At 45.8% G+C, this 26,963-nt stretch overlaps 1 protein-coding gene across 1 annotated transcript; it reads left to right on the forward strand.

Annotated features, from left to right (window-relative positions):
- LOC140723923 (NACHT, LRR and PYD domains-containing protein 3-like) lies at positions 1 to 24,671 on the forward strand. The gene is made up of 8 exons (XM_073038463.1): positions 1 to 92; positions 3,864 to 4,030; positions 8,417 to 8,588; positions 8,687 to 8,752; positions 12,311 to 14,048; positions 23,430 to 23,516; positions 23,593 to 23,748; positions 23,913 to 24,671. The coding sequence occupies exons 1-8, from the start codon at positions 83 to 85 to the stop codon at positions 24,004 to 24,006; spliced, it is 2,490 nt and encodes an 829-aa protein (XP_072894564.1). The 5' UTR covers positions 1 to 82; the 3' UTR covers positions 24,007 to 24,671.
- Positions 24,672 to 26,963: the final 2,292 nt, after the last annotated feature.

Here is a 26,963-nt window from a genome sequence, read left to right on the forward strand (position 1 = left end):
CACCAGAAGGTGGGGCTGTCCTGCATCGCGACCAAAGTGTAAACAAGACGCCGACAATCAACAACCGTCAGTCAGAATCAGAATGGCTACAGGTATGTTCACTGGGATCTTTATAATTAAACTTCTACCCTGTTGGTGCACAGTAGTTCAGATGAAGAAACTTACACAGGTGCTAACAGGGCAGAGAAAAGTTTCATCTAGCAGTGTCATTGATCCCACTGGTAAAGGGACTTTGTGTAGCCGATCAATCCAACAGTTCCAGCTCAGGGACCTGACACCAGTAATGGTCGAATGACTCCGCTCACCAGGTAAAGCTTCAACTGAGTGAAAGGAGCCGGAGACCCTGAGTCAGCAGGTCGAGAGTGAAACACTAACAGGAATGTGACAGCGGCGTTGTTTGTTAAGTAAAAGTCCAGGTTCAGGGTTTGTTGCACATCAGGGCCTGTTTAGAGGTGAAAGACATTTATAAAATTCAGACGCAGGTGATTGGAGCATTTCCGGGATTTCAGGAATTGTGTGATGATACAACATTTCACGTTTTGGCAGGGCAGCTATCAACTCCCCCCTCGATGCGCAAAGTAGATGAGGGGAATTTTACGAACTCTGTTTTCTGTAGCCGAGCCGACAACATTGCCAGCCTTGGAAATGGCTGAGGATCAGGAGACACTTCATTTTGGATTATCTTGTGGTCTGTTTCGGTGCATCACTGTCTGGTATAGAGGGGCTACTGCACAGGACCGAGAGAAGCTGCAGAAGGTTGTAAATCTAGTCAGCTCCATCTTGGGCACTAGCCTACAAAGTACCCAGGACATCTTCAGGGAGCGGTGTCTCAGAAAGTTAGCGTCCATTATTAAGGACCTCCTGCACCCAGGGCATGCCTTTTACTCACCGTTACCATCAGAAATCAGGTACAGAAGCCTGAAAGTACACACTCAGCGATTCAGGAACAGATTCCTCCCCTCTGTCATCTGATCCCAAAATTGACATCCAATCTTTGGACACTACCTCACATTTTTAATATACAGTCTTTCTGTTTTTGCACGTTTTTAAAAATCTTTTCAATATACGTAATGGTTTACTTGTTTGTTTTCTATTATTATTATTATTATTATTATTATTATTTATTTTTCTCTGCTAGATTACATGTTGCATTGAACTGCTGCTAAGTTAACAAATTTCACGTCACATGCCGGTGATAATAAACCTGTTTCTGTTTTTCATCCCCCAATCCATGTTCAGTCTGTGGCCAAAAGGTGAACGTGATTTCTCACTATGTCCCTCTTGAGATGATCTGCTACCTGGATTTAAATACCCAGTATCTCTGATGGGAGACCCGGTATAACCAGTGACCAACTGTCTCTGTCTCCTGTAGGCATTGTGATTGTGCTCAACTCTGTGATTCCAGGTGGAATGAAAGAGAGATTACAGCCTGGAAACGGGTCCTTCGGCCCAACTAATTCATGCTGTTCTAATTGTCTCTGAGCTTGCCCGATTTCCCAGCAGCTTTTCCCAAATTCCCCTTGCAGACTTCTTCTATTCTTTTTCCTGCCCACATCTTCTCAACTTTCTAATTTTATTTGTGTTACAGCCTCCTCTGACTTCATGTAATTTATACCCATCAACCACTACATGAAATAATGCCCCTTTTGAATGAATGAATGAAAGAAATTTTATTTCGGTCAGTAAAAACATAACAAAAATATCATTTTCAAAGGTGATTTGATAAGACAAAATTAAATAATTAAAAAAAACAAGAACATTTAGATATTTTTTAAAACAGACCGAAAGGGTGTCGGCTGAAGCTACAGCTTGTTATGCCTACCCCTCTTATAAAAAAACATATTTGGCGTCAATTATCACATCAAAAATTTCATAATCTTTTAACAAAAATTTAGTTCCGAGTATCATTTATTTACATCACTGCCATTCATTTTAAATCATGCATTTTTTATATTTGTTCATTAAATGTGCAAGGTTACCATTCAAGCTCCCATGATCCAAGGCAAACTGTCCCAGCCAAACCATTTAACACAAAAACCAAACAGCCCCATCCAGTAACGTACTTGTCAATCTCCCCGACACTCTTTCCGACTGAATCACATCCATCCTATAGATTAGCGACTGCAAAAGCGAGACTTTAAGGTTAGCTGCTAGAAATGCACGCACGACTCTCCCTTTGCCAATGACTTGTACAGTTATTATCTGACAATCATCGTCCAGGAGATGGATGGGAGCCAGGGGACCAGGCATCATGGGCTTCAAGGTTATGGTCAGTCTGTAACCCTGGGGACTGGACATGTTCGTATCAAGGCAATGGTCAGTGTGTGACCCAGGGGACAAGACAGTGTGTGACAAGGCAAACAGAGAACGTGTGATCTGGAGGCTTGTCTGTGAGTGACACAGGTGACTGGACAGTTTTTGATCCATGGAGATTTATGTCTGTGGAAGATAATCCCAGTTATAATTCCCGATATCACCTGATGCCGTTCCATTAATAACTGCTGGTTATCGGTCTGTTCAACTAATACGTAGTCGGTGATTAGTATACTGTATCTATTCAGTTCTTTTTCTGGGAGTGGATGTTACCAGACACCGGCTTATCAGGATGGTCACCTAGCAGGATGTGTGGTTCACATTCACCAGCACAGTCCTACTCCAAATCTGGTCAGCTGCAGTCTCGGCTCCATTGTACCCACCCATTGTGAATCCTTGTTCAAGTATAAATCACAATAAATCTGCTATTCATCATTTACTTCAGGTGGGAAATTAAATCGGGTACAGAAAGTACTCAAGTGGTTTATACCAGGCAATTCATCGAGGGAAGATGATCAGGACATGGGATGCAAGGACCAAAGCAGGGTCAGATTGAGAGCAATCTCCCAATGGAATGCTGTCCGGCCGCAGCGGAAGTGGGGCAAATTCAGCCCAGAGACAGTGACATCAGAGACACTGAGCAGGACGCTGGAACCGGCACAAGTGAGGCGACTGCCTGTCAGCTCGGAAGCTCATTGAACACGGAATTATCAAGTTCCCCACTGATGCACCATCAATAACTCTCTCTGAGACGTGAAGACGAAATATCGGCTTTTATTGACTGGAAGAAAGAACAAGCAGTAGTTGACCACCATACTACATCCTGGAGAATGAGGGCTGGGCTCAGGCCTCAATCGCCTTTATACCGGGGTCTGTGGGAGGAGCCACGGTCAGTGAGGGGAGGGGCCACAGGAGCAGTCAGCAGGGGGCGTGTCCAGACAGGAATATGTAGTTCACCACACCCACAAGGAGCAGGTGAGTGAAATGTGAGGGTGATTTGTTCACAGAATGAGGTAGGAAGGCCGGTAAATGTGTTTCTTTGTTGGAGAGTTGGTCAGAGAGGGGAAATGTGTGGGTGTGGTGCATGTGGTGTAGTGGGCACCCGTTACCCCACTACAGGAAATGCACTATCTGCTCTGATGATTTCCAGGGCGTGTATCAGAGGAAATGCAGCTATCTGGATAAGAGATTATTTCCAGGATATGAGTTATGGGAAATGTATTCACCAGGATGGAGAGAGTATCTCTGGGAAGCGACTGTCATTGACAGTCCCAACATTTATCACCCATCTTAACCTGAAATCTGTGAGTGGATGGGACGGTGGGTGAGATAGGTTTCTAGTGAATGTGGTACTTCTGGTAACGTAATGCCCAGCACATTGATGGGTTGGTTTTAAGGCCAATTTTGGAGATTAGGGCAAAATACGTGTTTCCAGCTGAAAGTAGGTGAGCACTGAGATTCAAGACATGACTGGTTTGTTGAGTTGGGTGAGAGCGGTGGAGATGAGTGATATTTGGGTTTGTGACTACATTCTCTTTTTATATTCGCAGAGCCAGAGTTTACAATCTCTGACCTCCTGGCAGAGGGGGGTGAATATCAACTGTACCAACTGACAAAGTTCTACAGGGACAGACTCAGACAAGCGATTGAAGAAAAGGTTGAAAGACTTGGTTGGATGTTGGCAAAGGAGGGACATTTCAGTAGAGAAGAAAATAAGGTGAGTGTCATGGGGGGGAGGAGCGTTGAGACGGGACCCAAATGTTGACACTGAAGTACTAGGAACAGTGTGGGACAAAGCTAAGGGACGGGACAGGCCACAGTTTGTGGCGTTTGTGGAGCTTGTGGGGTTCGTGGAGATCTTGGAGTTCGTGGAGAACACATCACACCTGTACACATCAGACTTCCAGTATAACTCGGAGTCCTGCCATGTGCAGAAGTTCGCTGATGACACGGCCATAGTGGGGTGTGTAAGGAATGGACAGGAGGAGGAGTATAGGAAACTGATACAGGACTTTGTGATATGGTGCAACTCAAACTACCTGCGTCTCAATATCACCAAGACCAAGGAGATGGTGGTGGACTTTAGGAGATCTAGGCCTCATATGGAGCCAGTGATCATTAATGGAGAATGTGTGGAGCAGGTTAAGACCTACAAGTATCTGGGAGTACAGTTAGACGAGAAGCTAGACTGGACTGCCAACACAGATGCCTTGTGCAGGAAGGCACAGAGTCGACTGTACTTCCTTAGAAGGTTGGCGTCATTCAATGTCTGCAGTGAGATGCTGAAGATGTTCTATAGGTCAGTTGTGGAGAGCGCCCTCTTCTTTGTGGTGGCGTGTTGGGGAGGAAGCATTAAGAAGAGGGACGCCTCACGTCTTAATAAGCTGGTAAGGAAGGCGGGCTCTGTCGTGGGCAAAGTACTGGAGAGTTTAACATCGGTGGCTGAGCGAAGGGCGCTGAGTGGGCTACGGTCAATTATGGAAAACCCTGAACATCCTCTACATAGCACCATCCAGAGACAGAGAAGCAGTTTCAGCGACAGGTTACTATCGATGCAATGCTCCTCAGACAGGATGAAGAGGTCAATACTCCCCAATGCCATTAGGCTTTACAATTCAACTGCCAGGACTTAAGAACTTTTTTAAGCTATTATTAATGCTTTTTGAGTTAGTTCTTACTGAGTTAAGTATTGTATGTAATTAGTTTTTTTTGCTACAACAAGTGTATGGGACATTGGAAAAAAGGTTGAATTTCCCCATGGGGATGAATAAAGTATCTATCTATCTATCTATCTATCTATCTATCTATCTATCTATCTATCTATCTATCTATCTATCTATCTATCTATCTATCTATCTATCTATCTATCTATCCTGGAGGCTTGGGGTTCTTGGAAGCTAGGGTAGAACGAGGCTACTGTCCTGGGTTCTTGGGAATCTTGGAGACTTGGGTTCCTGGAGTTCTTGGGTACCTGGGTTGCTGGAGGACTTGGAGTGCTTGGAGGCTAGAGTCTTGGGTTCTTACAGCTAGCCTCCTGGGCAGGCCAGGGGCTTGCTTACAGGGGGGAGGGGAAGTAACCTCCGCCACCTCCAACGGGATCCCACTACCAAACACATCTTTCCCTCCCCCCCTTTCTGCTTTCAGCAGGGATCGCTCCCTGCACGACTCCCTTGCCCCCCCATCCCTTCCCACCGATCTCCCTCCTAGCACTTATCCTTGTAAACGGATCAAGTGCTACACCTACCCTTACACTCTCCCAGTGGCCACACATTTCAATTCCACATCCCATTCCCATTCTGATATGTCTATCCATGGCCTCCTCTACTGTCAAGATGAAGCCACACTCAGGTTGAAGGAACAACGCCTTATATACCGGCTGGGTAGCCTCCAACCTGTTGGCGTGAACATTGACTTCTCTAACTTCCGTAAATGCCCCTCCTCCCCTTCTTACCCCATCTCTGATATATTTAGTTTTTTTCCCTCCTTTTTTTCTCTCTTTCTGCCCATCACTCTGCCTGTTCTCCATCTCGATCTGGTGCTTCCTTCCCCCTTTCTTTCTCCCTAGGCCTCCCACCCAATGATCCTTTCCCTTCTCCAGCTCTGTATCCCTTTTGCCAATCACCTTTCTGGCTCTCAGCTTCACCCCACCCCCTCCGGTGTTCTCCTATCATTTTGCATTTTCCCCTCCCCCTCCTACTTTCAAATCTCTTACTATCTTTCCTTTCAGTTAGTCCTGACGAAGGGTCTTGGCCCAAAACATCAACAGTGCTTCTCCTTATAGATGCTGCCTGGCCTGCTGTATTCCACCAGCATTTTGTGTGTGTATCTACCTTTGCTGCCACTTTTAATGAATTATGGACCTGTATAATTGTTCTACGGTCAATTATGGAAAACCCTGAACATCCTCTACATAGCACCATCCAGAGACAGAGAAGCAGTTTCAGCGACAGGTTACTATCGATGCAATGCTCCTCAGACAGGATGAAGAGGTCAATACTCCCCAATGCCATTCGGCTTTACAATTCAACTGCCAGGACTTAAGAACTTTTTTTTAAAGCTATTATTAATGCTTTTGAGTTAGTGATTTAGATGCATATATTATTACTGAGTTAAGTACTGTATGTAATTAGTTTTTGCTACGACAAGTGTATGGGACATTGGAAAAAATGTTGAATTTCCCCATGGGGATGAATAAAGTATCTATCTATCTATCTATCTATCTATCTATCTATCTATTCCAAGTTCATTTTGTTCTACCATAATCCTCAGTGTCCTACCGGTCACTGTATAAGATTGACCCTGCTTAGTCCTTCCAAAGTGCAACACGTCACACTTGTCTGCATTAAATTGCATCGGTCATTTGTCAGCCCATTTCTCAGCTGGTTTAGACACCACTGCAAGCTTTCATCATCTTCCTCTCTCTCCACTACACGTCCCCACTCTTGTCATCTGCAAATTTGCTGATACAATTGACCACATTTTCATCCAGGTCATTGATATAGTTGACAAACAACAATGGATACAGCACCGATCCCTGTGGCACAGCTCGAATTACAAACTCCCTGTCAGAGATTCAACAGTCTATAACCACTCTCTGTCTTCTTCCAAAAATCCAATGTTAAATCCAATTTACCACTTTAACTTGCATGCTGAGCAACTGAACTTTCTTGCCCACCCTCCTGTGCTGTACCTTGTCAAGTGCCGTGCATTCCTTCGACAACATCCAATTCCTTCGATTCATCAACTTTCCCGTAACTCCCTGGAAAAACTTTAAAATTGGTTCGACATGAACTGCCACTGATGTCTTGTGACCCCAAAAATCAATGGGTTGTCCGAAAAGAGCATAAATATCAGACAAACCTTTTGGTGAGCTATTTTACATTAGCAGCTAACCTACTTCATATTTCATATTTTCTCTACTTAAGGCTTTTTAGTTGCTTTCGGCTGTTTAGTAAAAGCTTTCCTCTATATCTTTTTCTATATTCTGTGTCCTCTCATTTGCCTTTGTGCTGCGTTGACTCCCTCGTCAGCCACGGTTGGTCATCCTCCCTCTGGTATAATTTTTCATCTTTGGGATTATCTACCTGTACCTGCGCCTTCCGAATCACTCCCAGAATCCTCATCTATTCCTGCTTTGCTGTTGCCTCTGCTAGTGTCCTCTTCCAATTTATTTTCCCAGCTCCTTTCTCGTGTCTCTGTAATTCCTTTATTCCACTGTAATACGGATACATCTAACTTAAACCTTCTCCCTCTCAAACTGCAGTGTGGGTTCTGCTATTTTATGATCACTGCCTCTTACGGGTTTATTTAGCTGAAGCTCCCCAATCAAATCTGTTGCAATACACAACACCGAATCCAGATCCGCCTTTCCTAGAGTGGGCTCAACCATAGGCTTCTCTCAAAAGCCATCTCATAGGCATTCTATAAAGTCCCTCACTTGGGATTCAGCACTGACCTGATTTTCCAAAGCTACCTGCGTATTGAAATTCTCCATGACTATTTTAACACTGAGCTCTTTACATGCCTCTTCTCTCTCCCACCGGAATTTGTAGCCCACATCCTGGTTACTGTTCCATCAGGATCATTTTTCCTATGCAGTTTCTTAACATCTACATCGTCCATTCCGCTACCACCTCTTTATAAGGACATTTATTTTTCTATGAGAACAGAATCAACCCAACCCTTTCACCTACCCGCCTATCCTTTCGGTTAACTATTTATCCTTGGGTATAAGCACTCAAATATGATCTTCTTTCAACGATGATTCAGGGATGCCTGCCACCCATTTTTGCTCTCTCACTCTCCCCTCTCTTCCATTCTTGTTGTCACATCTTTTTGATGTAATGTTGCACATTGATGGACAAATAAGTTAATTACGTTGAATATACTCTAGGGTATCTGGAAATCCTTATTCTTTCACACTATTGATTTAGAATTTCCAGTTACTGTTTCTCTGTTAATGACTGAACCCAGGGAGGATGAGGCAGCAGCCCAGTGACTGCATCTGTTCTGAAGCTACTGGGCCCATGAGCAGATATTTTCCTGCACATTCTCCATGTCTGTCTGTCTGCTCCACAATAAATTCATTGTTTTCCTTTTATAGAAAGTCACTGAACTGACAGAGAAGGGAAACCGGACAGACAGTTCCAGACTCTTCCTCAGTTTGGTGATGGGCAAAGGCTCCCGGGCCCGGAGGGCGATGTGGGAATCCTTTGTGACATGGAGGACTGAGTTACCGAAGTTGGACAGAATACTGAGGGAAATACAGGAACTCGGTACGTTACAAACACGCACTGAACACAAAGGCACATTGAAATAAACTGGTTTAATTATATTAGTTCTGTTTTCATGCACATTATTTTGATTCAAACAGGTCCTGATCCACAGGAATACATGAACATCGCCCAAGGGTTATCTGAGTTACCCTCTCATCTGATAGGTGAGTGATGAAGTGCAGAGTTCAAACCAGATCTCAAATGTTTAACTGTGACTTGGCAGAAACTGGGATTAAAAATTCACCATTAATCATTCGCTGATCTCTAGTTTCAGGTTACAATTCAGATAATCTCTCGTTGCAGCCGCAATATTCAAAATGTATTTCTCCAGCTGTTTCAGCTGTTAATGTGTTAATCCAGCTGTTGTATCTGCTGAATCCCTCACTTCCGTTCATGCTGCTCTGGGAATGCCCACATACCCCTGACAGGCTCCTGATGCACTATATGACGCAGTCCAGGTGCCTTTTCAATCTTCAGACCTTTCAGATTCCGAAGGACCTTCTCCTTCGTATCAGCAGCTGCCCTCAATTCTGTCTGCTGATGCTCTTTACATTTTGCAATTCTGCTAGTGAATTCCACAGAGTTTGTCTGCCATTTCCTTTTCACCCATTACTAAATCTACAACATCATTTTTCAGCATTCCGATATCGACCCTCTCACTTTATTTTACTCTTTATATATCTAGGAAAAAAAATACTTTGGTATCCTCTTTTATAATATTGACCATACCCTTGCTTTGCTGCACATTTCATGTGTATATCTAGGAGGATCTATATCATAGTTGCCTCCGACATGACTCAGGCAATAAATTCCAGTCACCTACTACCATGTGAAAAAAAATCTACCCATGTGCTGTAAATTTACCCCATCTCACCCTAACCAAATGCCCTCAGGTACTAGACACCAGTCATATGTGAAAAAAAAAACAACAACAAAATACAGGTTGTGCACCTAAACTCTTATCTCTCAAACTTTTACAACACTGTCATATCGCTATTCTACCACCAGAGTAAACAAATGAACTTCATCAAACCTCTACTTGTAGCACATGTCACCAAATCCAGGCAACACCCTGATGAACCTGTTCTGCACCCTCTCCAATCCTTCCAAGAGCTGGACAGTCAGAAGTTAATACAGTACTCCAGATGCTTCCTCAAACCATAAGATCCAGAGGCAGAATTAAGCCATTCGGCTCAGTGAATTTGCTCTTCAATTCCTCTCTACCCCATTATTCCAGTAAATGTTGACACTCTTCCTAATCAGGAACATATCCACCTGCAATTTAAATATACCCAATGACTTGTCTTCCTCAGCTGTCTATGACAATAATTTCACAAATTCACCACACACCAGCGAAAGAAATTTCTCCCAATGTGGGTCCCCAGCAGCCAGGACAATTCACATGGTTCTCAACATGTTAAGTTTCTGTATGAGGCTCCCATGTGGAATCCTGTCAAACACCCAAATAATATCCAAGCAGAGAATATCCATGTGTAACTTTGCCCTTTGTCACCTCCTGGAAGAACTCAATCAAGTTGGCAAGACGCAACTTCCCCACCCAAAACCTCGCTGCTGAATCCCAAACCACTTCAAACATTCTCTCATACTCCCATGGGGCAGAAGATATAAAAGGTTGAATGTATGTACCACCACCCTCATTGACATCTTTAATTCTGCAGTTATAAGACGATTGAATGGTCACCTACTATGTTATTATTGGCTTCTCAATGACAAGACAACTTTACATATAAAATTGTAACATCGTGCATCTCGTAACTAATTACCACTCAGTTAGATAACCACAATAGACATACAGAAGTGCAGTAAGAATACAGTTTGGGTATGAACGGATTTAAGGAACAACTGATAATAGATTATGTAATTCTATAGCAAGCCCAGGGGAAAACAGAAACCTTTCAATATTATATTGTCTATCAAAAACCATTTGATTCTGTCCCTCGCGTGTTTAAGAGAAGTTCCGAATATATATAAGATGCACTCAATCTTTGTGAAATTTCTACAACATCTGATGAAGCATTGGCGTACAATAATCACCGTATTAACAACCACAGAGGAATAACCAATTTTAACAAAATAAGTAGAGACATTTTCCAGAGCGAATTACAAAGCCCACTATGGTTTTCTCTACTTTTAAGCTCGCTCTCTAATTTACTGAAATGGACAAAAATCAGGTATCAAATCAGAAAAAAATGAACAGATTATACTTTGACACAGTTATACAGGGATGATCGGAAATTAGTTCTTACATCACTAAAGCTAACACAATTAATTCAAATAATGGAGCTAATTTCCCAAGAAACCATATATAGCATATATAGCTATGCATCTCTGTTTGATACTATAAAATTAAATTAAATAAGTTGTGTAGAAATAGAAGTAAAAAAGAGATTAGTGAGTCACTATCGATGGGTTCAATGTCCATTCAGAAACTGGATGGCAGAGGAGAAGTTGTTCCTGAATCGTTGAGTGTGCACCTTACTCCGATCCTGTACAGTAGTCCTAATGAATCAGACGATGATGCAGCCAGTTACAATGCTCTCCAAGTTACATATGTAGAAATATTCGAATGATGTTGGAAACCTCCGATGAAATATAGCCACTTTTGTACCTTCTTTGTAGCTGCATCGATATATTGGGTCCAGGTTAGATACTCGGAAATATCGACAGCCAGGAATTTCAAAATGCTCACTCTGTCCACATCAGATCCCTCTATGAGGACTGATGTGTTGTGTTCCCTCATCGTGCCATTACTGAAATCCACAATTAGCTCTCAGGATATATTTTCATCAACACACGGAGGATTCAGCACTCCGTACAAACATATGCAATTCTGATAAAGGGGACACATCACTGAATGGAAATGAAAGCATAACCCATAAAAATGAAGAAAATATCATGAGAAGAAAGTTAACCAATGGAAGAGTGTCCCTGCTTGCGTATCTAGTCAGATGGGACGCAACATCCATGGTCGACTCTGATAGGCGGTGGCATCATAATACAGAGCCCCACACTCCACCTGACAGACTGTTCAGTAGCAGTTGCCAAGACTTCACCACCCTCTCCACACACACGATGTACATCACTGAGACGCTAATGGTCTCTGTCATTCACAAAGATTCCGCTCCATCTTTTCTCTGCTCCTCCATCACTGAAACTGAAAACTACCCATTTTCATTCTTGTCGTTCCTATGGGTTATCAATCCGAAACTTCCTTGTGATTCTCTCCACAGATGCTACTCAACTCGAGTGTTTCCCACATATTCTGCCCCTTTTTTCAAACAAGAGCAGTGGACACCTGTGACTCCCCAGTGTACAGCTTTGTCAAAATCCACAGTGTCCTGCTCTCCATATGTCCACACTAGATCAACATTAACATCGTCTGTTAATGATGCAAACAATGCTTTAAATACAGTGACATGTTGTTGTAACGGGAGTGCAGTCAGGATTGCAATAGGATATCAGGGGAATGTTCACCATCACAAATAACTGGAACCAGAATATGAGGATTGCACATTGTTAGGGACATCCATCGCTCTCAGTTCTAGTATATGTGAACAGAATTTTACTTTCTGTCCTATTATACATGGAAGCATTGAATTCATTCATGTAATCTCAAACACTGAATGCTGAAATGCAATTATAAAATTCTTAGTCAGTTGAGCCATTTAACATTTTGACTATGTTCTCTATTCCCGTGGAAGATGTTCAACAGAAACACATGGAGACTCTGCGGGCACAAACTGAAACACTGAGAGTGAACACGATCCTGATGAGGGAGAAGGTGAAGGTTTTCCAGCTGGTTGATCGATACGCTGAGCTCACGGTCATTTCTACTGTTCGAGATCGGAGACTGGTGGAACATGAGCTGCTGGCAAGAGGTAGAGACCACGAAAAATTGAGAGAGAAACATCTCCGCGGAGAGTTGGAAAAAATCCGGACTGATCAGTTGTTCCAGAGCAGCTTTTCCCGGAGTAAATCCAAATCTGGAAGTTCGGCAGCAGTCGCCGGAGTCCCGGGGATAGGGAAAACCACAATGGTGCAAAAGATTGTTTACGAGTGGGCCACAGGGAACATATACCAACAATTCCAGTTTGTCTTCAGTTTCAAATTCCGCGATTTAAACACCATTAACTGCAGAATAAACCTGAAGGAACTGATGCTGGATCAGTATCCTTACTTTGGGAATATCCTGAGAGAGGTCTGGAAGAACCCAGAGGGATTGCTGTTTATATTCGATGGTTTGGATGAATTCAATGACAAAATTGATTTTGCTGACAGTCAGAGAGACACAAAACCTCAGTCCACATGCACAGATCCTGAATTCAAGTGCAAGGTGTCTGACATTGTGTACAGTTTAATCCAGCACAAGCTGCTCCCAGGGTGTTCAGTGCTGGTGACCACCCGTCCCACTGCGTTACATTTATTGGAAAAGGCAGAGATCAGTGTCTGGGCTGAAATCCTGGGATTTGTTGGTGAGGAACGGAAGGAATATTTCATCAGGTATTTTGAAGATCAGACGGTGGCGGAAGCTGTTTTCAAACACGTGAAGGAGAACGAGATCCTGTACACCATGAGCTACAACCCCTCCTACTGCTGGATCCTCGCTCTGGCACTGGGCCCCTTCTTCACACAAGGAGACAGGGACCCGCAGCGAGTTCCCAAGACCATCACCCAACTATATTGCTACTATATTTACAACATCCTGAAAAACCACGGCCGTGAGATTGAGAACCCCCGTGATGTGTTACTCAGGGTTGGTCAGATGGCCTTCAGAGGAGTGTCCGGGAAGAAGATTGTGTTTACAGATGTAGATTTGATCAACTACAATCTGCAGCCTTCCCAGTTCCTGTCCGGGTTCCTGATGGAGCTTTTGGAGAGAGAGGATTCTGCCTGGAGCGTGGTGTACACATTTCCACACCTCACCATCCAAGAGTTTGTAGCTGCAGTCGCACAATTCCTGATTATACATCCCAGGAAAATCCTGAAATTCCTCACTGAAACCCACAGCACAACAGATGGGCGATTTGAGGTATTTCTCCGTTTTGTTGCTGGGCTCTCCAACCCAATGACAGCTCGGGGCCTGGAGGAGTTTCTGGGTCCATTTCCTCATGAAACAACCTGCCGGGTGATTGACTGGGTGAAGGAGGAGGTTAAACGCCAGAGTGGAAACACGAGGAGTGAAGCTGGTAAAAGGAGCCTCCTGAACGCATTGCACTACCTGTTTGAGTCTCAGAATCGTGGACTGGCTCAGGACGCACTGGGATCTGTGGAAACACTTTCATTCAGTGGAATGACACTGACCCCGATTGACTGCGCGGTCCTGTCTCATGTCATCGGATTCTGTGATAAAATAAAACACCTCGACCTAAACTATTGCCTGATTCAGCGTGAAGGAATCCAGCGGCTGGAACCCGTGCTGCACAAGTGCCAGGAGTTGAGGTAACCTAGTTTATCTCTCACTCTGAACTGTGTCTCATTCTGTTGTTTCAATGTAAAGGAATTTTGGTAAATTTGTAGTAAATCAGATTGTGAGGAATTGTGACAAATGCCCACGGGGTCAGTCAGTAATTCCCCAAGGACAGGAGGGTTGTGTGGTTCCTTGTGAAGGAGAGTTGGAGAATTCATCAGATCAGTGAACGACGGCCAGTGGTTTAATGGTAATAAATCACAGGAGAGGCCGTGTTTCTCGCCGCCTGTGACACGGCCAGTGACAATGTTCCTTCTCAGTCACTGTCATCTAGACCGACATTGACTGCAACAGAGCATCACACCCCATTTCCGGTGAGGGACAGGAGATGGTTAGTGGACTGTCACTATTATTCCACCTAAGCGAAAATACGCGCAACACACCCGTCAATGGTAATATCCTCTACCGATTAAAAGCCCGAATTCCGACCTTCCGCTCACAAGCAATCTACCTCAGCATCCGTTCCTCCTGTGGAATCGCTCTTCATAATTGCCCTTCCTCCTGTGGGATCCCGCTTCCTCATCAACCTTCCTACTGTGTGGTCTCCTTTCTCCATCCTCCGCCCTCCTGCGCTATCGCACATCGTAATTGCCCTTCCTACTGTGCGATCTCTGTTCTGCATCTCTCGTCCTCCTGTGGGATCTCTCTACCCCATCCCCCTTCGTCATGATGGATATCTCTTCTCCATCCCCATTCCTCCTGTGTGATCTCTCCTCTCTATCTAACTTCCTTCTGTGGTATCTCTCTTCCCCATCCCCCATTCTCCTGTGGGATATCTCTTCCCCATCCACCATTCCTCCTGTGGGATCACACTTCCCAAACCTGTGTCCTCTCATGGGATCACTGCTTCCCATCCCCCAACTTACTGTGGGATCTCACTTCCTCATCCCCCTATTTTCCTTTGGGATCTCTCTTCCCCATTCACCGTCCTCCTGAAGAATCTCTCTACCGCATCCCCCTTCCGCCTGTGGGATCTCTCTTCCACATCCCCCTTCCTCCTGTGGGAACCTCTCACCACACAGTCCCATCAAAGACTTCTGGGATCAGACACAGAATGAAGCTCCCTCCACACCATCCCTTCTTCTCTCTCTTCTCATTCTCCCTTGCTCCTTTGTGATCTCTCTTCCCCGTCCCCCTTCCTACTGTGTGATCTCTCTTCCCCGTCCCCCTTCCTACTGTGTGATCTCTCTTCCCATCCCCCATTCTCCTCTGGAATCTCTCTTCCCGATCCCACTTACACCTGCTGTATGTCTCTTCCCCACGCTCTTCCCTCTCTGGGATCTCTCTTCCTCATTCCTCTTCCTGTCGTGAAGATAACTCTTCACCACCGCCCTTCATCCTGTGGGATCTCTCTTCCCCATCCCTCTGCTTGCTGTGAAGATCTCTCTTCCACATCCCCCTTCCAAATGTGTATCTCTCTTCCCATCCCCATTTCTCCTGTGGGATTTTTCTTACCTATTGTTACGCACCCCGTAACTGGGTGTCTGACCAGCAGAGAAAGAAGAATCCGTTGGAGTCTGGTGGGACTGTGTTCAAAAGTGTTTGTTAGTAAAATAAGCAAATCAATACCAATAATGCAAATATATAGATAACACAAGTTAGCAATAATAAACCTAAATGTGAGGAATAATAAACAAGCTCTATCGATGTCTAGGGGTAAATGTATTGTCATAGAAAAGTACAAAGTTCAGTTCAGTTCATGAGTGCTGAGGTAGATATGGTTGTTGTGTTGTAATCGTTGGAGAGAGAGGGAGGGAGAGGGAGAGGGAGAGGGAGAGAAAGGGAGAGAGGGCGAGAAAACAGCAACTGCAGCCAAACCTTCCTTTTGCTTTGTTAATCCGTCGTATCGTAGTGGTCATTCAGTTATGACCCCTCTGTCATTCAGCTAGACCATTCTTCTGTGGTGGACTCGCCACTCTGGCATGAGTGGACAGACACACAAGTCCCCACCGGCCCTGCTGTAACACTGTGAGTTTAACTGACCGATCTCCTTGTTCGGTCTCCGATGCCCCCACCATTCTTGTGGGTTTCAACACTCAATCAGTGTCCACTGGCGTGTCTCCTGTTGTGTCTGAAGGGTGTCTCTGCAGACCTGACTTTTATCCCTACTCACGGGCTCTCAGCTATCAATCAATCTTGAATGACTGTGTTCATCAAATCGGCCCACCCCAGCAGTCCACTGAGGAATGTTAATGAGCAAAATGGTAGAAGATAAATAACCCTCCAGAAGTCATAATATAGTAAATGAACAAGTCTCTCTCCCCTCTCTTATCTGTAGCAGATGTTCTTGCATGTTTTCTTTTCATCTCTCTCCCTCATGAGCAGCATAGCAACGGTAGTGGTTTGTGATTCTCGGGGGGGGGGGATATGGGCAACTCTGCACCCCATTGTCCATTAGAACTGTTCATCCTTCATAACACCCCCATTCTTCTGGGAATTTTCACAAAGGTGAAAATTAACTAATAAATCACTGAATTACAGAATTTAACAAAAATACAGATGTTGTCTTAACTACAATAATACAGATACATGTTCAAATTAACGTCTAGACAAACAATCAACAATTACATTGTCACTCCCTTTTACATGTTGTATTTTAATATCAAATTCCTGTAACAACAGACTCCAATTTAGTAACCTCCTATTTCATTTTTCATGTTAGCAAAAAAAAACTGGAGGGTTGTGATCTTAGCTTAGGTGTCTATAATGAAGTGTGAACCAATACACGTGTGATTATTGCAGAAATTTTGTGCAAATATTAATCTCTGTTTTACTTTTAAACTTAACATTCAATCTTCCATAATGTTGTCTTTATTATTCACATGCTTTTTCAAATTCCCTCAAAACCAGATCCTGTTATTCAAAGTGGCATTCGGTAAACCTTTGTCCCTTTTCCACTTAACTCTCACATGGTTAGCTTGCTCACCAGTGTGGAATAGGCCTTCACAGACTCCTTTCACAGGAGTTATCTTATCACCAATGTTTTCCAAACTAAGCCCATTTTCTGAACTTCCACACAATTCGTTAATTTTAAGCAAGTCATTAAGTTTATCTTCAGGATCTTTCATTCTATTTGTTTTCAGTTTAACAGTGGCAGATGATCCCTTTTAGTCAAAACAACATTTCAAGTTCTGCCTCTCCAAATCACATACTTGAACAACATCACCAAGTCGTTTATCTTTAAATTTCCAAACAAACTGTAATTGATTCACTGGCACCTTGTTAAAAAGTCATTGTTCAGTTAATGGTCCCTTCCCTTTTGTCAATCCTTCTAAAACCAATTCAGACTTTAAACTTTCTTTATTCAATTTAGGACCAACACCTTTCCCTTCTCCTTCAATAATATTCACATCACCAGTTTTCATCTCATCATTAACTTTTAACACAAACAACTGAGAATTCTCATTTTCCACTGGTACCAAGGTTAACCCTTTCTTCACTGAACAAAGTCCATCTGACCCAAAGGAAATGCATTCCTTTTCAACTAAATCAGATACCTCAGACTTTTTCTGAGTTTCAATACCAGGTTCAGTACCCTGTGCACACGCAAACGGGACATTTACCTCTTCCATGCTTTCAATACCAGTCCCCTTTTCAAATTCTAAATTCCCCTGGTCCTCCCAGTTACTCTCTGGGCAACTCCCATCCGGAGTAAACTCAACCCTGCGGGTTAAAACAACCTCGCCTGCTAACCCAGCAGACTCCCTCAATGTAGCGGCATCCTTTACATCTAGGACAGCCCTTGCATCATTATCGGGAACACTCTTAATTTCCTCAACTGAGAACAGCTCTGTCAAGCCAGACAGATCATCCGTGTCCAAACCTGGACCTTCTAACTGCCATATCTGTTTCTCATCTTTACTCTGTGCCGCTATAAATTCCCTCCTGACTAAGGGTAGATCTACCTCCTCTCCTTTACTCTCTTTCATCCTACTATCCTCCGTTTTACCACCCTCTAACCCCTCTTGGTACAGGGTCGGTAAAAATCTCTCCGCCAAATCAACACTGGACTCATTCAAATTGGCTCCTTTCTCAGCCGCCTTTCCAGACATGCTGCGAGTTATTGCGCATGCGAGATAAATCTTAGAATCTATGGGCGGGTCCTCAAGCGTTTACAGGCTTACTTGTTAATTTCACTGCTGAATACACATCACCACCTGCCAAATCGTTACCAAGTAGGATGTCCACGCTGTCGATCGGTAGTTTCGACTGCACCCCTGTTTCGACTGGTCCAGATACCAGGTCACATTTCAGAAATATCCTGCTCAAAGGTACCGCCTCTGTCCCTTTCCCAATACCTCTTAACACAACCTCCCCAGTCTCAGTCTCTGGACCAGCATCTTCTTCAGAATCAATGACTGATCAGCCCCAGTATCTCTCCAGATCTGCACTGGAACTGGGTTTTCACCCTCCTTCACAGACACCGTCCCTTCCGAGATAATCTTCTCACGCCCCTCTTGTGCTCTCTCTATCTTTACTTTCCTCATCCATCTGCTGACCGACTCAATGCAACCAGTCGGGACTGCTGTTTTCCCTTTTCCTGTCTCCTTCTTCGGAGCAACGCACTTAGATGCAATATGACCAACCTTTCCACAATTACAACACGTAAAGCGAGGACCCTTTCTGCCAGCCTGCTTTTCCACTAGCTCCCGGCTTATTCTCTGCCTTAGCCGGTGGATTTTCTCTACCGTTCTGGTAGCTCTTATTTCTCTGCCTTTTTTCTCTCATTTTTTCTCTTATTTCTCTGCCTTTCTGGTAGCTCTTATTTGAAGAAAACTTTGAGTTATGGGTTAAAGCATACCCGTCTGCTGACTTAGCAGTCGCAGAGAGAGTCTCCGTCTCCTTCTCATCAAAGTACGTCTTCATACTCTCAGGGATACAATTTTTAACTGCAACAGGTTAACATAATCTTCATCAACCCCTTTTGAGGCGCACCAACGCCCACAAAAACATATTTGCATCTCACGGGCAAACTAAATACGTGTGTTTCCACGGCTTTCTCAAGTTCCGGAACTTCTGCCAGTATGCCTCAGGCACCAACTCGTAACTCCTCAGTACAGCCCTGTTTACTTGCTCATAATCCTTAGACTCATCCATGGACAATGCCGAATACGCTTGCTGAGCCTTCCCCCTAAGTACGCTCTGTAACAGAACAGCCCATTTTCTCCCAGGCCAGTTCTGATACACAGCCACTTTCTCAAAATGGAGGAAGAACTTATTGACATCCATCTCCTCGAATGGAGGTACCAACTGGATCTCCTGACCAATCTTGAACCCCTCATTTGGGTCTGCCGCCCGATCTCTTCCCTGCTGTACCTTTAATTTCTCTATTTCCAGCTCATGCTGCCTCTCTTTCTCCCTTTCCTCCTTCTGCCTTTCAGCTTCTTCTCTCTCCATTTCAGCCGCCTCTTTCCTCCTTGTAGCATCCTTTTCTGCCTTCCTTTCTTCCTCCTCTGTTTCCAGCTGCCTCATCTGAATTTCATGCTGCCTCTTCTTCTCTTTCTCAGCCAACTTTAATTTTTCTATCTCTAACTGAACCTCCCCCTCGGCTAGTTTCCTCTCAGGGAACAGGTCCAATACATCTGGTGTGAACACACATTTGGATACATAATGCATAACTATTTATCTCTGTATATCCACCCTTCTCATCGACGATTTCACCTCTGGGAGATCTAATCGTTTCGCATCATTCACCAATTCAGCCTTCCTGGCAACCTCTAATCCCCCGCAGTCGGGTCTTTTAAAAATTTGACAATGTCCATCTCTGTTGGTTTCCCGTCTGGTTAATCTCATAACCAGATCAGATAAGGGACTTTTATCCCGATTCACTGGACCTCTTATTTGGTAATCACATCTCGAGACGAGGCCCCGATTTGTTACGTACCCGGTAAATGGATGTCTAGCCAGCAGAGAGCGAAGAATCCGTTGGAGTCTGGTGGTACTATATTCAAAAGAGTTTATTAGTAAAATAAGCAAATCAATACCAATAATGCAAATATATAGATAACACAAGTTAGCAATAATAAACCTAAAAGTGTAGGAATAATAATTAGCAATAATAAACAAACTCTATCGATGTCTAGAGGCAAATTAATTTTCATAGAAAAGTATAAAGTTCAGTTCAGTTCATGAGTGCTGAGGTAGATATGGTTGTTGTGTTGTAATGGAGAGAGGGAGGGAGAGAGAGGGAGAGAGAGAGAGGGGGAGAGAGAGGGAGAGAGACAGAGAGCGAGCGAGAGAGAGAGAGAGAGAGTGAACAGCAACTGCAGCCAAACCTTCCTTTTGCTTTCTTAATCCGTCGTATCGTAGTGGCCATTCAGTTTTGACCCCTCTGTCATTCAGCTAGAACGTTCTTCTGTGGTGGACTCGTCACTCTGGCATGGGTGGACACACACACAAGCCCCCACAGGCCCTGCTGTAACATTGTGAGTTTAACTGACCGATCTCCTTGCTCGGTCTCCGATGACCCCACCATTCTTGTGAGCTCCAACACTCAATCAGTGTCAACTGGCTTGTCTCCTGGTGTGTCTGAAGGGTGTCTCTCCAGACCTGACTTTTATCCCTACTCACGGGCTCTCAGCTATCAATCAATCTTGAATGACTTTGTCCATCAAACCAGACCACCCCAGCAATCCACTGAGGAATGTTAATGACCAAAATAGTAGAAGATAAATAACCTCGCAGAAGTCATAAAATATTAAATCAAAAAGTCTCTCTCCCCTCTCTTATCTGTAGCAGATGTTCTTGCATGTTTTCTTTTTATCTCTCTCTCTCATGAGCAGCGTAACAACAGTAATGGTTCGTGATACTCAAGGGGGGGGGGGGAATATGGGCAACTCTGCACCCTATTGTCCAACAGAACTGTTCATCCTTCATAAGACCATTCCCTTGCTCCTGTGGGAGCACTCTTCCCAATCACCCTTCGTCATGTGGGATCACTCCTCCCCATCTCCCTTCCTCCTTTGGGATATCTCTTCCCCATCCCCTTCCTCCTTAGGGATCTCGCTTTCCCATCCCCTTTCCTCCTGTGTGACCTCTCTTCCCTATCCAACTTTCTGCTGTGGAATCTCTCATCCCTATCCCCCTTCTTCCTGTGGGATCTCGCTTTCCATCTCCCATCCTCCTCTGTGATCACTCATACCATCTCTCTTCCTCCGGTGGGATCTGTCTTCACAATCCCCCTTCATTCAGATGGATCTCTCTTCCCCATCCTTATTACTCCTGTGTGATCTCTCTTCCCTATGTATCTTCCTCCTTCCTGCTGTGGAATCTGTCTTCCACTTCGCATTTCCTCCTGTGGGATCTCTCTCACCCATTTCCTTTCCTTCAATGGGATCTCTCTTCTCCATCTCCCTTCCTCCTTTAGGATCTTTCTTCCTCATTCCCCGTCCTCCTGAGTGGTCTCTCTTCCACATCACATTTCCACCTGTGGTATCTCTCATCCCATTCCCCATCACCGTTCCTCCAGATGGATCTCTCTTCTCCATCCCCATTTCTCCTATGTGATCTCGCATCCCTATCTCACTTCCTGCTATGTAATCTATCTTCTACATCCCCCTTCCTCCTGTGGGATCTCTCTTCCCCATCGACCATCTTCGTGCGGGATCTTTCTCCCTTTCTCCTGAGGGATCTCTCTTCCCCATACCCCTTCCTGCTGTGAAGATTCGTCCTCCCCTTCCCCATTCCTCTTGTGCGATCTCTCTTCCCTATCCAATTTCCTCCGGTGGAAACTCCCTTCCTCCTGTGGGTTCTTTCTTCTGCATCCCCTGTCTTCCTCTGGGATCTCTCTTCCTATCACCCTTCCTCCTGTGGGATCTCTCTACCTCATCCCTCTTCCTGCTGTGTAGATCCCTCAACCCCATCTCCCGGCCTCCTGCGGGATCTCTCTTCACCATTCCCCTTCCTCCTGTGCAATCACTCTTCCCGATCCCACTTCTACCTGTTGTATGTCTCTTGCCCACCCCCTTCCCTCTCTGGGATCTCTCTACCTCGTCCCTTTTCCTGCTTTGAAGATACCTCTTTCCCATCCTCCTTCCTCCTGTGGGATCTCTCTTCCCATCCCCCTTTCTCCTGTGAGATCTCTCTTCCCGATCCCACTTCCACGTGGGGTCTCTTCCCCAACCCCTTCCCCGTGTGGAAACTCTCCTCCCCATCCCACTTCCTCCTGAGGGATCTCTCTTCCCCATCCCCCTTCCTGCTGTGAAGATCCCTGCTCCCCATCCCCAATCCTCTTGTGTGATCTCTCTTCTCTATTTAAGTTCCTGCTGTGGAATCTCTCTTCCACATCCGCCTTCTTCCTGTGGGATCTCTCTTCACCATACCTCCTATTGCTGTGAAGATCTCTCTTCCACATTCCCCTTCCACGTGTTGTATCTCTCTTGCCAATCCCCATTTCTCCTGTGGGATTTCTCTTACGCATTCCCTTGCTCCTGCGGGAACACTCTTCCCAATCCCCCTTCCTCATGTGGGATCACTCTTCCCCATCTCCCTTCCTTCTTTGGGATATCTCTTCCCCATTCCCCGTCCTGCTTAGGGATCTCGCTGCCCCAACCCCCTTCCTCTTGTATGACCTCTCTTCCCTATCTAACTTTCTGCTGTGGAATCTCTCTTCCCCATCCCCCTTTCTCCTGTGGGATCTCGCTTTCCATCCCCCATCCTCCTCTGGGATCTCTCTTCCCCATCCCCCTTCCTCCTGTGGCATCTGTCTTCACAATCCCCCTTCGTTCAGATGGATCTCTCTTACCCATCCTTATTCTTCCTGTGTGATCTCTCTTCCCTATCTATATTCCTGCTTCTTGCTGTGGAATCTCTCTTCCACTTCACATTTCCTCCTGTGGGATCTCTCTCACCCATCTCCTTTTCCTCCTGTGGGATCTCTCTTCTCCATCCCCCTTCCTCCTGTGGGATCTCTTTCCCATCCCCTTCCTCCCGCAGGTCTCTCTTCCTAGCCCTTTTCCTCAGCTGGTATCTCTTCGATCGCCTCCTATTGACAGTTTCCCATTCATGGGAGTTTCTCGCATCATTGTTCATCATTGTGACATTGTTCAGTGTCTTACACATTCCTGCTCTGAGGACACCTGCCCCTCCCGAACCTCTCATGTCAGGAGCAGTTTTCTAACCATCGGGGAATGGGACAGAATGTGTGGAGTTTACAGGGTCACACCGACAAACTAAATTACTGACATTCGGTGAATACCCTGGAGCTGGGCAGTGAGGGACATTGACAGTGATGGGAACTCCGATCAGTGATTTACTGAAGGGTTTAATATCTCCTGAAATATGCGAGTGAGAGAAATTCCCTCAGACCCACGGTTTGAATCACTTTGTTCATCAATCTGTCTGTTTGTGTTTAGCCTTGGGGGGAATGACCTGGGAGATTCAGGAGTGAAACTGGTGTCTGCGGCGCTGAGGAACCCGGAGTATAAAACAGAGAAACTGGGGTAAGTACCAGACTGTGGGAGATTGTGTTTACAGTCACTGGGTGTCTGACACTGAACACTGAACTCTCATCCCCAGACCGAGGGATGTCGATCTCACAGATTCTGGTGCCTCCGCTCTCAGTACCAGCCCATTAGTGACGGCGCTCTACCTGGGTGAAAACTCGCTGACAGACCGATCTGTCCCCGCTCTCCGCCGCCTCATACTGACCCTCCCGAGCCTGGAGCGGATCTGGTAAGTGCTTGTGTTAATGTTCAATATGATGAAATACTGGCGGATCCGCGGGTTTTCTGGTGATTTTTGTCTGTGAGTGTTGTTGAAACATTAACCCCGGTCCCCTGTTACTGACACTGTTGTGTAATCAGTTTATTTCATCTTTATTCTCCCATCTGTTTCAGGCTGTGGGGGAATCAGTTCAGTGAGACCGGAGAGAAGGAACTGAGTTCTCTGCAGGGAGTCAGACCTGGACTGACAGTGATTCTGGGCGAGTGATCCTGTGAATATCCCCGCTCGCGGGATGGGTACATTATGGCCGATTCCGGCCCTCCCATTTAACTCCCGACCTTACCTTTAATGGCCGCGTACTGGTTTATTCTCAACGGTTCTAACGTAACCGGCTCCAGACTCGTGTTTGGTGACATTGGAGTGGTCCCGCAGTGACGTATTTCCGCAGGATGTGCGGTTCCAGTTCCACCCCACCGCCCACGTGACACCCCGGGGAATTATCACGTGACACCCCGAGGAATTACCCAGAAAGGAAGAGCCCGGGGTCCGGGGCTCAGTCTGGGACACCGGTGTCCCGGGGTGGGATTATCCCAGGAGAGAATCCTTTTGCTCCCTTTGCTGAGGACGGTGCATTCGGCAGCCTGGCCGATATAATGATGTTAAATTGACAAATCCCTCGGCAGTGACCCTGGATCTGCAGCGATCCCGGACACGGCCCTGAAGTGTGATTTTATAATCATCGGTTCCCCGATGCAGAGTGACGGTGAGAAACGGGACAGATTATTCAACCGGTCACTCGTTGTCGCCAGTCAGTTAGTTGTGTGTGACTGTGAGTGAGTCGGGAGCAGCTTATTTATTCCCGCACGTCAGCAGCTCACACATTGTTTAATTTACATTTGTCATGATGAAATCAATAAACTGCTGTAACTTCCTGTCCTGGTGCCGGACTCGAGTTTTATTTGAGGTTTCTGCTGCCCCCTGCACCCTGTGCCCTGCAACAGTGGGTCGGAGCTCCTCACACTGACACAGTAGCGTCTCAGCTCCAGGCTGAGTGAGGTCGGACTAGAAGAGACTGGGTGCCCAGGATCGCATCTCTATCCAATCTGTGGTGGCTCACCGGCCGCCACAGAGTGAGATATATCAGCTAAATTGTCGTTGAAGCTGCAGCACCTTCACCCCCTGCCACACACACACAAGTTGAGATCAAAGAGACAAGGAGAGAAGTAGTGAAACGACGGGGAGGGACACAGGGTGCACAGAGTGGCCGATTGTGGGAAGGGGCACACACGGGCAGGGGAGAACAGATGGATGTCAGAAACCTAGCGGTTAATAATTACATTTGAATTCTGGGGTCGGGAAGTTGACCCGGATGAAATCGAAGATGAGGATAATCTTGCAAAAACGGGACCCCACCTCTTCCAGACCACTCGCAGCGTCCGCACTCCCTTCCCGTCCACGCATTAAAAATGGGCGAATCCTTGGTTAACGTGGCCGCCAGGGATGGAGTGAGACACTGACTTACAATGGCCACTGTCGCACTCAGAATCTATGGCGAAGGAACATGCGCTGCCCATGGATACAATCCCGGGATCAAGTGTGTTATTGATTGTAATAGCAGTATTTTCATTTATGTTTCGAACAGTCCTGGGTATTGTGTATATGTTTTAATTCTAATAATTTTGTCATTGAATAAACTAATATATATATCTCAGATATTCACACATACACATATACATGTGGGTTTTGGGGAGGAGGGGTGAGGGGTATGTGAGGAAGTGGAGTGATGGGACGAGGGGTTGACTGATGAGACGGTGAGCGTGTAGAAGTCACTGACTCAATAGGGGACGAAAAGGGGAGGGGTTAAAGTTCCTGTCACCAACTGGTGACCGACATTGAGAAGATAAAGACGGGGTGAGGAGGATTGAAACGACAGGAAGGGAGCGGGAGTCATGAGACGGAGAGGGAGGAGAAGGTAGAGGATGCGATGGGACGGGAGGGAGGAAAGTAATGGGACTGGGAGAGAGTGGTCTGCTGGGACAAGGTGGGGAGGAACGGGGTGGGAAGTGACTTACTCAATAGTGGAGGAAGGGTGGCTGGTGACATTTCCTTCTCAAATAAGACGAGCTGCAAGAAAGGGGAGGGGTGAGCTCGAAGGGAAAAGGAGGAGCGGGGTGTCGGGGTCGCTGTCACGGCTGATGGAACGGAGGACTCTTTTTGTCGCAACGGACAGGGGATCGACTCACTCAATGACGGAGGGAAGGGATTGGATGGGGGGGGCGAAATTTCCCATCAGAAAATGGCGGGTTAAAGGGCAAGGGGACAGAGAGGAGAGGGTGTCAGGAGTGATGGGGTGAGTAGGGAAGTGACCCACTGGGTAACAGAGGGAGAAAGAGGGCGATGAGGAGAGGCGAAAATTGGCATCGTTAAAATGGCAGCCAACCAGCATACGATGCAGAGCATCGAGGTGGTGGGGAGAGGAAAGCGAGGGGAGGGAGGGAAGGGGTTTGCAAGTGATGGGATGGGAAGGAGGGTGACAAGGTTGGGAGTGACAGCGGTGGAGGATGTTGGAAGGAGGTTTGCACACTGTCACAAAATGGCTGCTGGCAGATTGTTAAATGGAGAATTGGAGGAACAAGGATCGAGGGAAAGGAGAAGAAGAATGGGGAGTCGAAATTGAACAAATAGGGAGGGAAATGAATGGATGGCGAGGGAGGAAGTGTGACTCATTCGATGATGTTAGAAGAGCGACTGCAAATGACAACCATTAGAAAATGGCCGTCATCCAGGGTGAGATGGGCGGTGATAGAGGGGAGAGCGAGGGAACAGAGACCAGAGTGTTTCCAGAGTGACAGGATGGCGAGTGCGATGAAGGGCAACCCGTAACAAGGGAGCTGGAACTGGGGAGTACCCACGGGGAGTAATGTGGCGACGAGAAGTGGCTGGCACCCTTACCCCGAGTCTGTAAAATACCGCCTCGTTTGTTTTCCCTCCCTTCCTCAGGCCGCTCGGTCCGAATCCCTCAGGCTGTCCTTTGGAATGGGGAACGTGACGTCACTGGGGCCCGTCAGGAGTCCCAGGGATGGCTTGCTGGAGAAGATGGAGGCGAGGTCTGTTTATCAATGATCACCATTATTCTCTGCAGGGGGGAGAGGGAGGGATCAGATTGAGGAGTGGAGAGAAGAAGGAGATGGTGAGGAGAGACAAGATGAGTAAAACTATCATCG

This window comes from Hemitrygon akajei, unplaced genomic scaffold (genome assembly GCF_048418815.1).
Source record: "Hemitrygon akajei unplaced genomic scaffold, sHemAka1.3 Scf000147, whole genome shotgun sequence".
Taxonomy (NCBI): Eukaryota; Metazoa; Chordata; class Chondrichthyes; order Myliobatiformes; family Dasyatidae; genus Hemitrygon; species Hemitrygon akajei.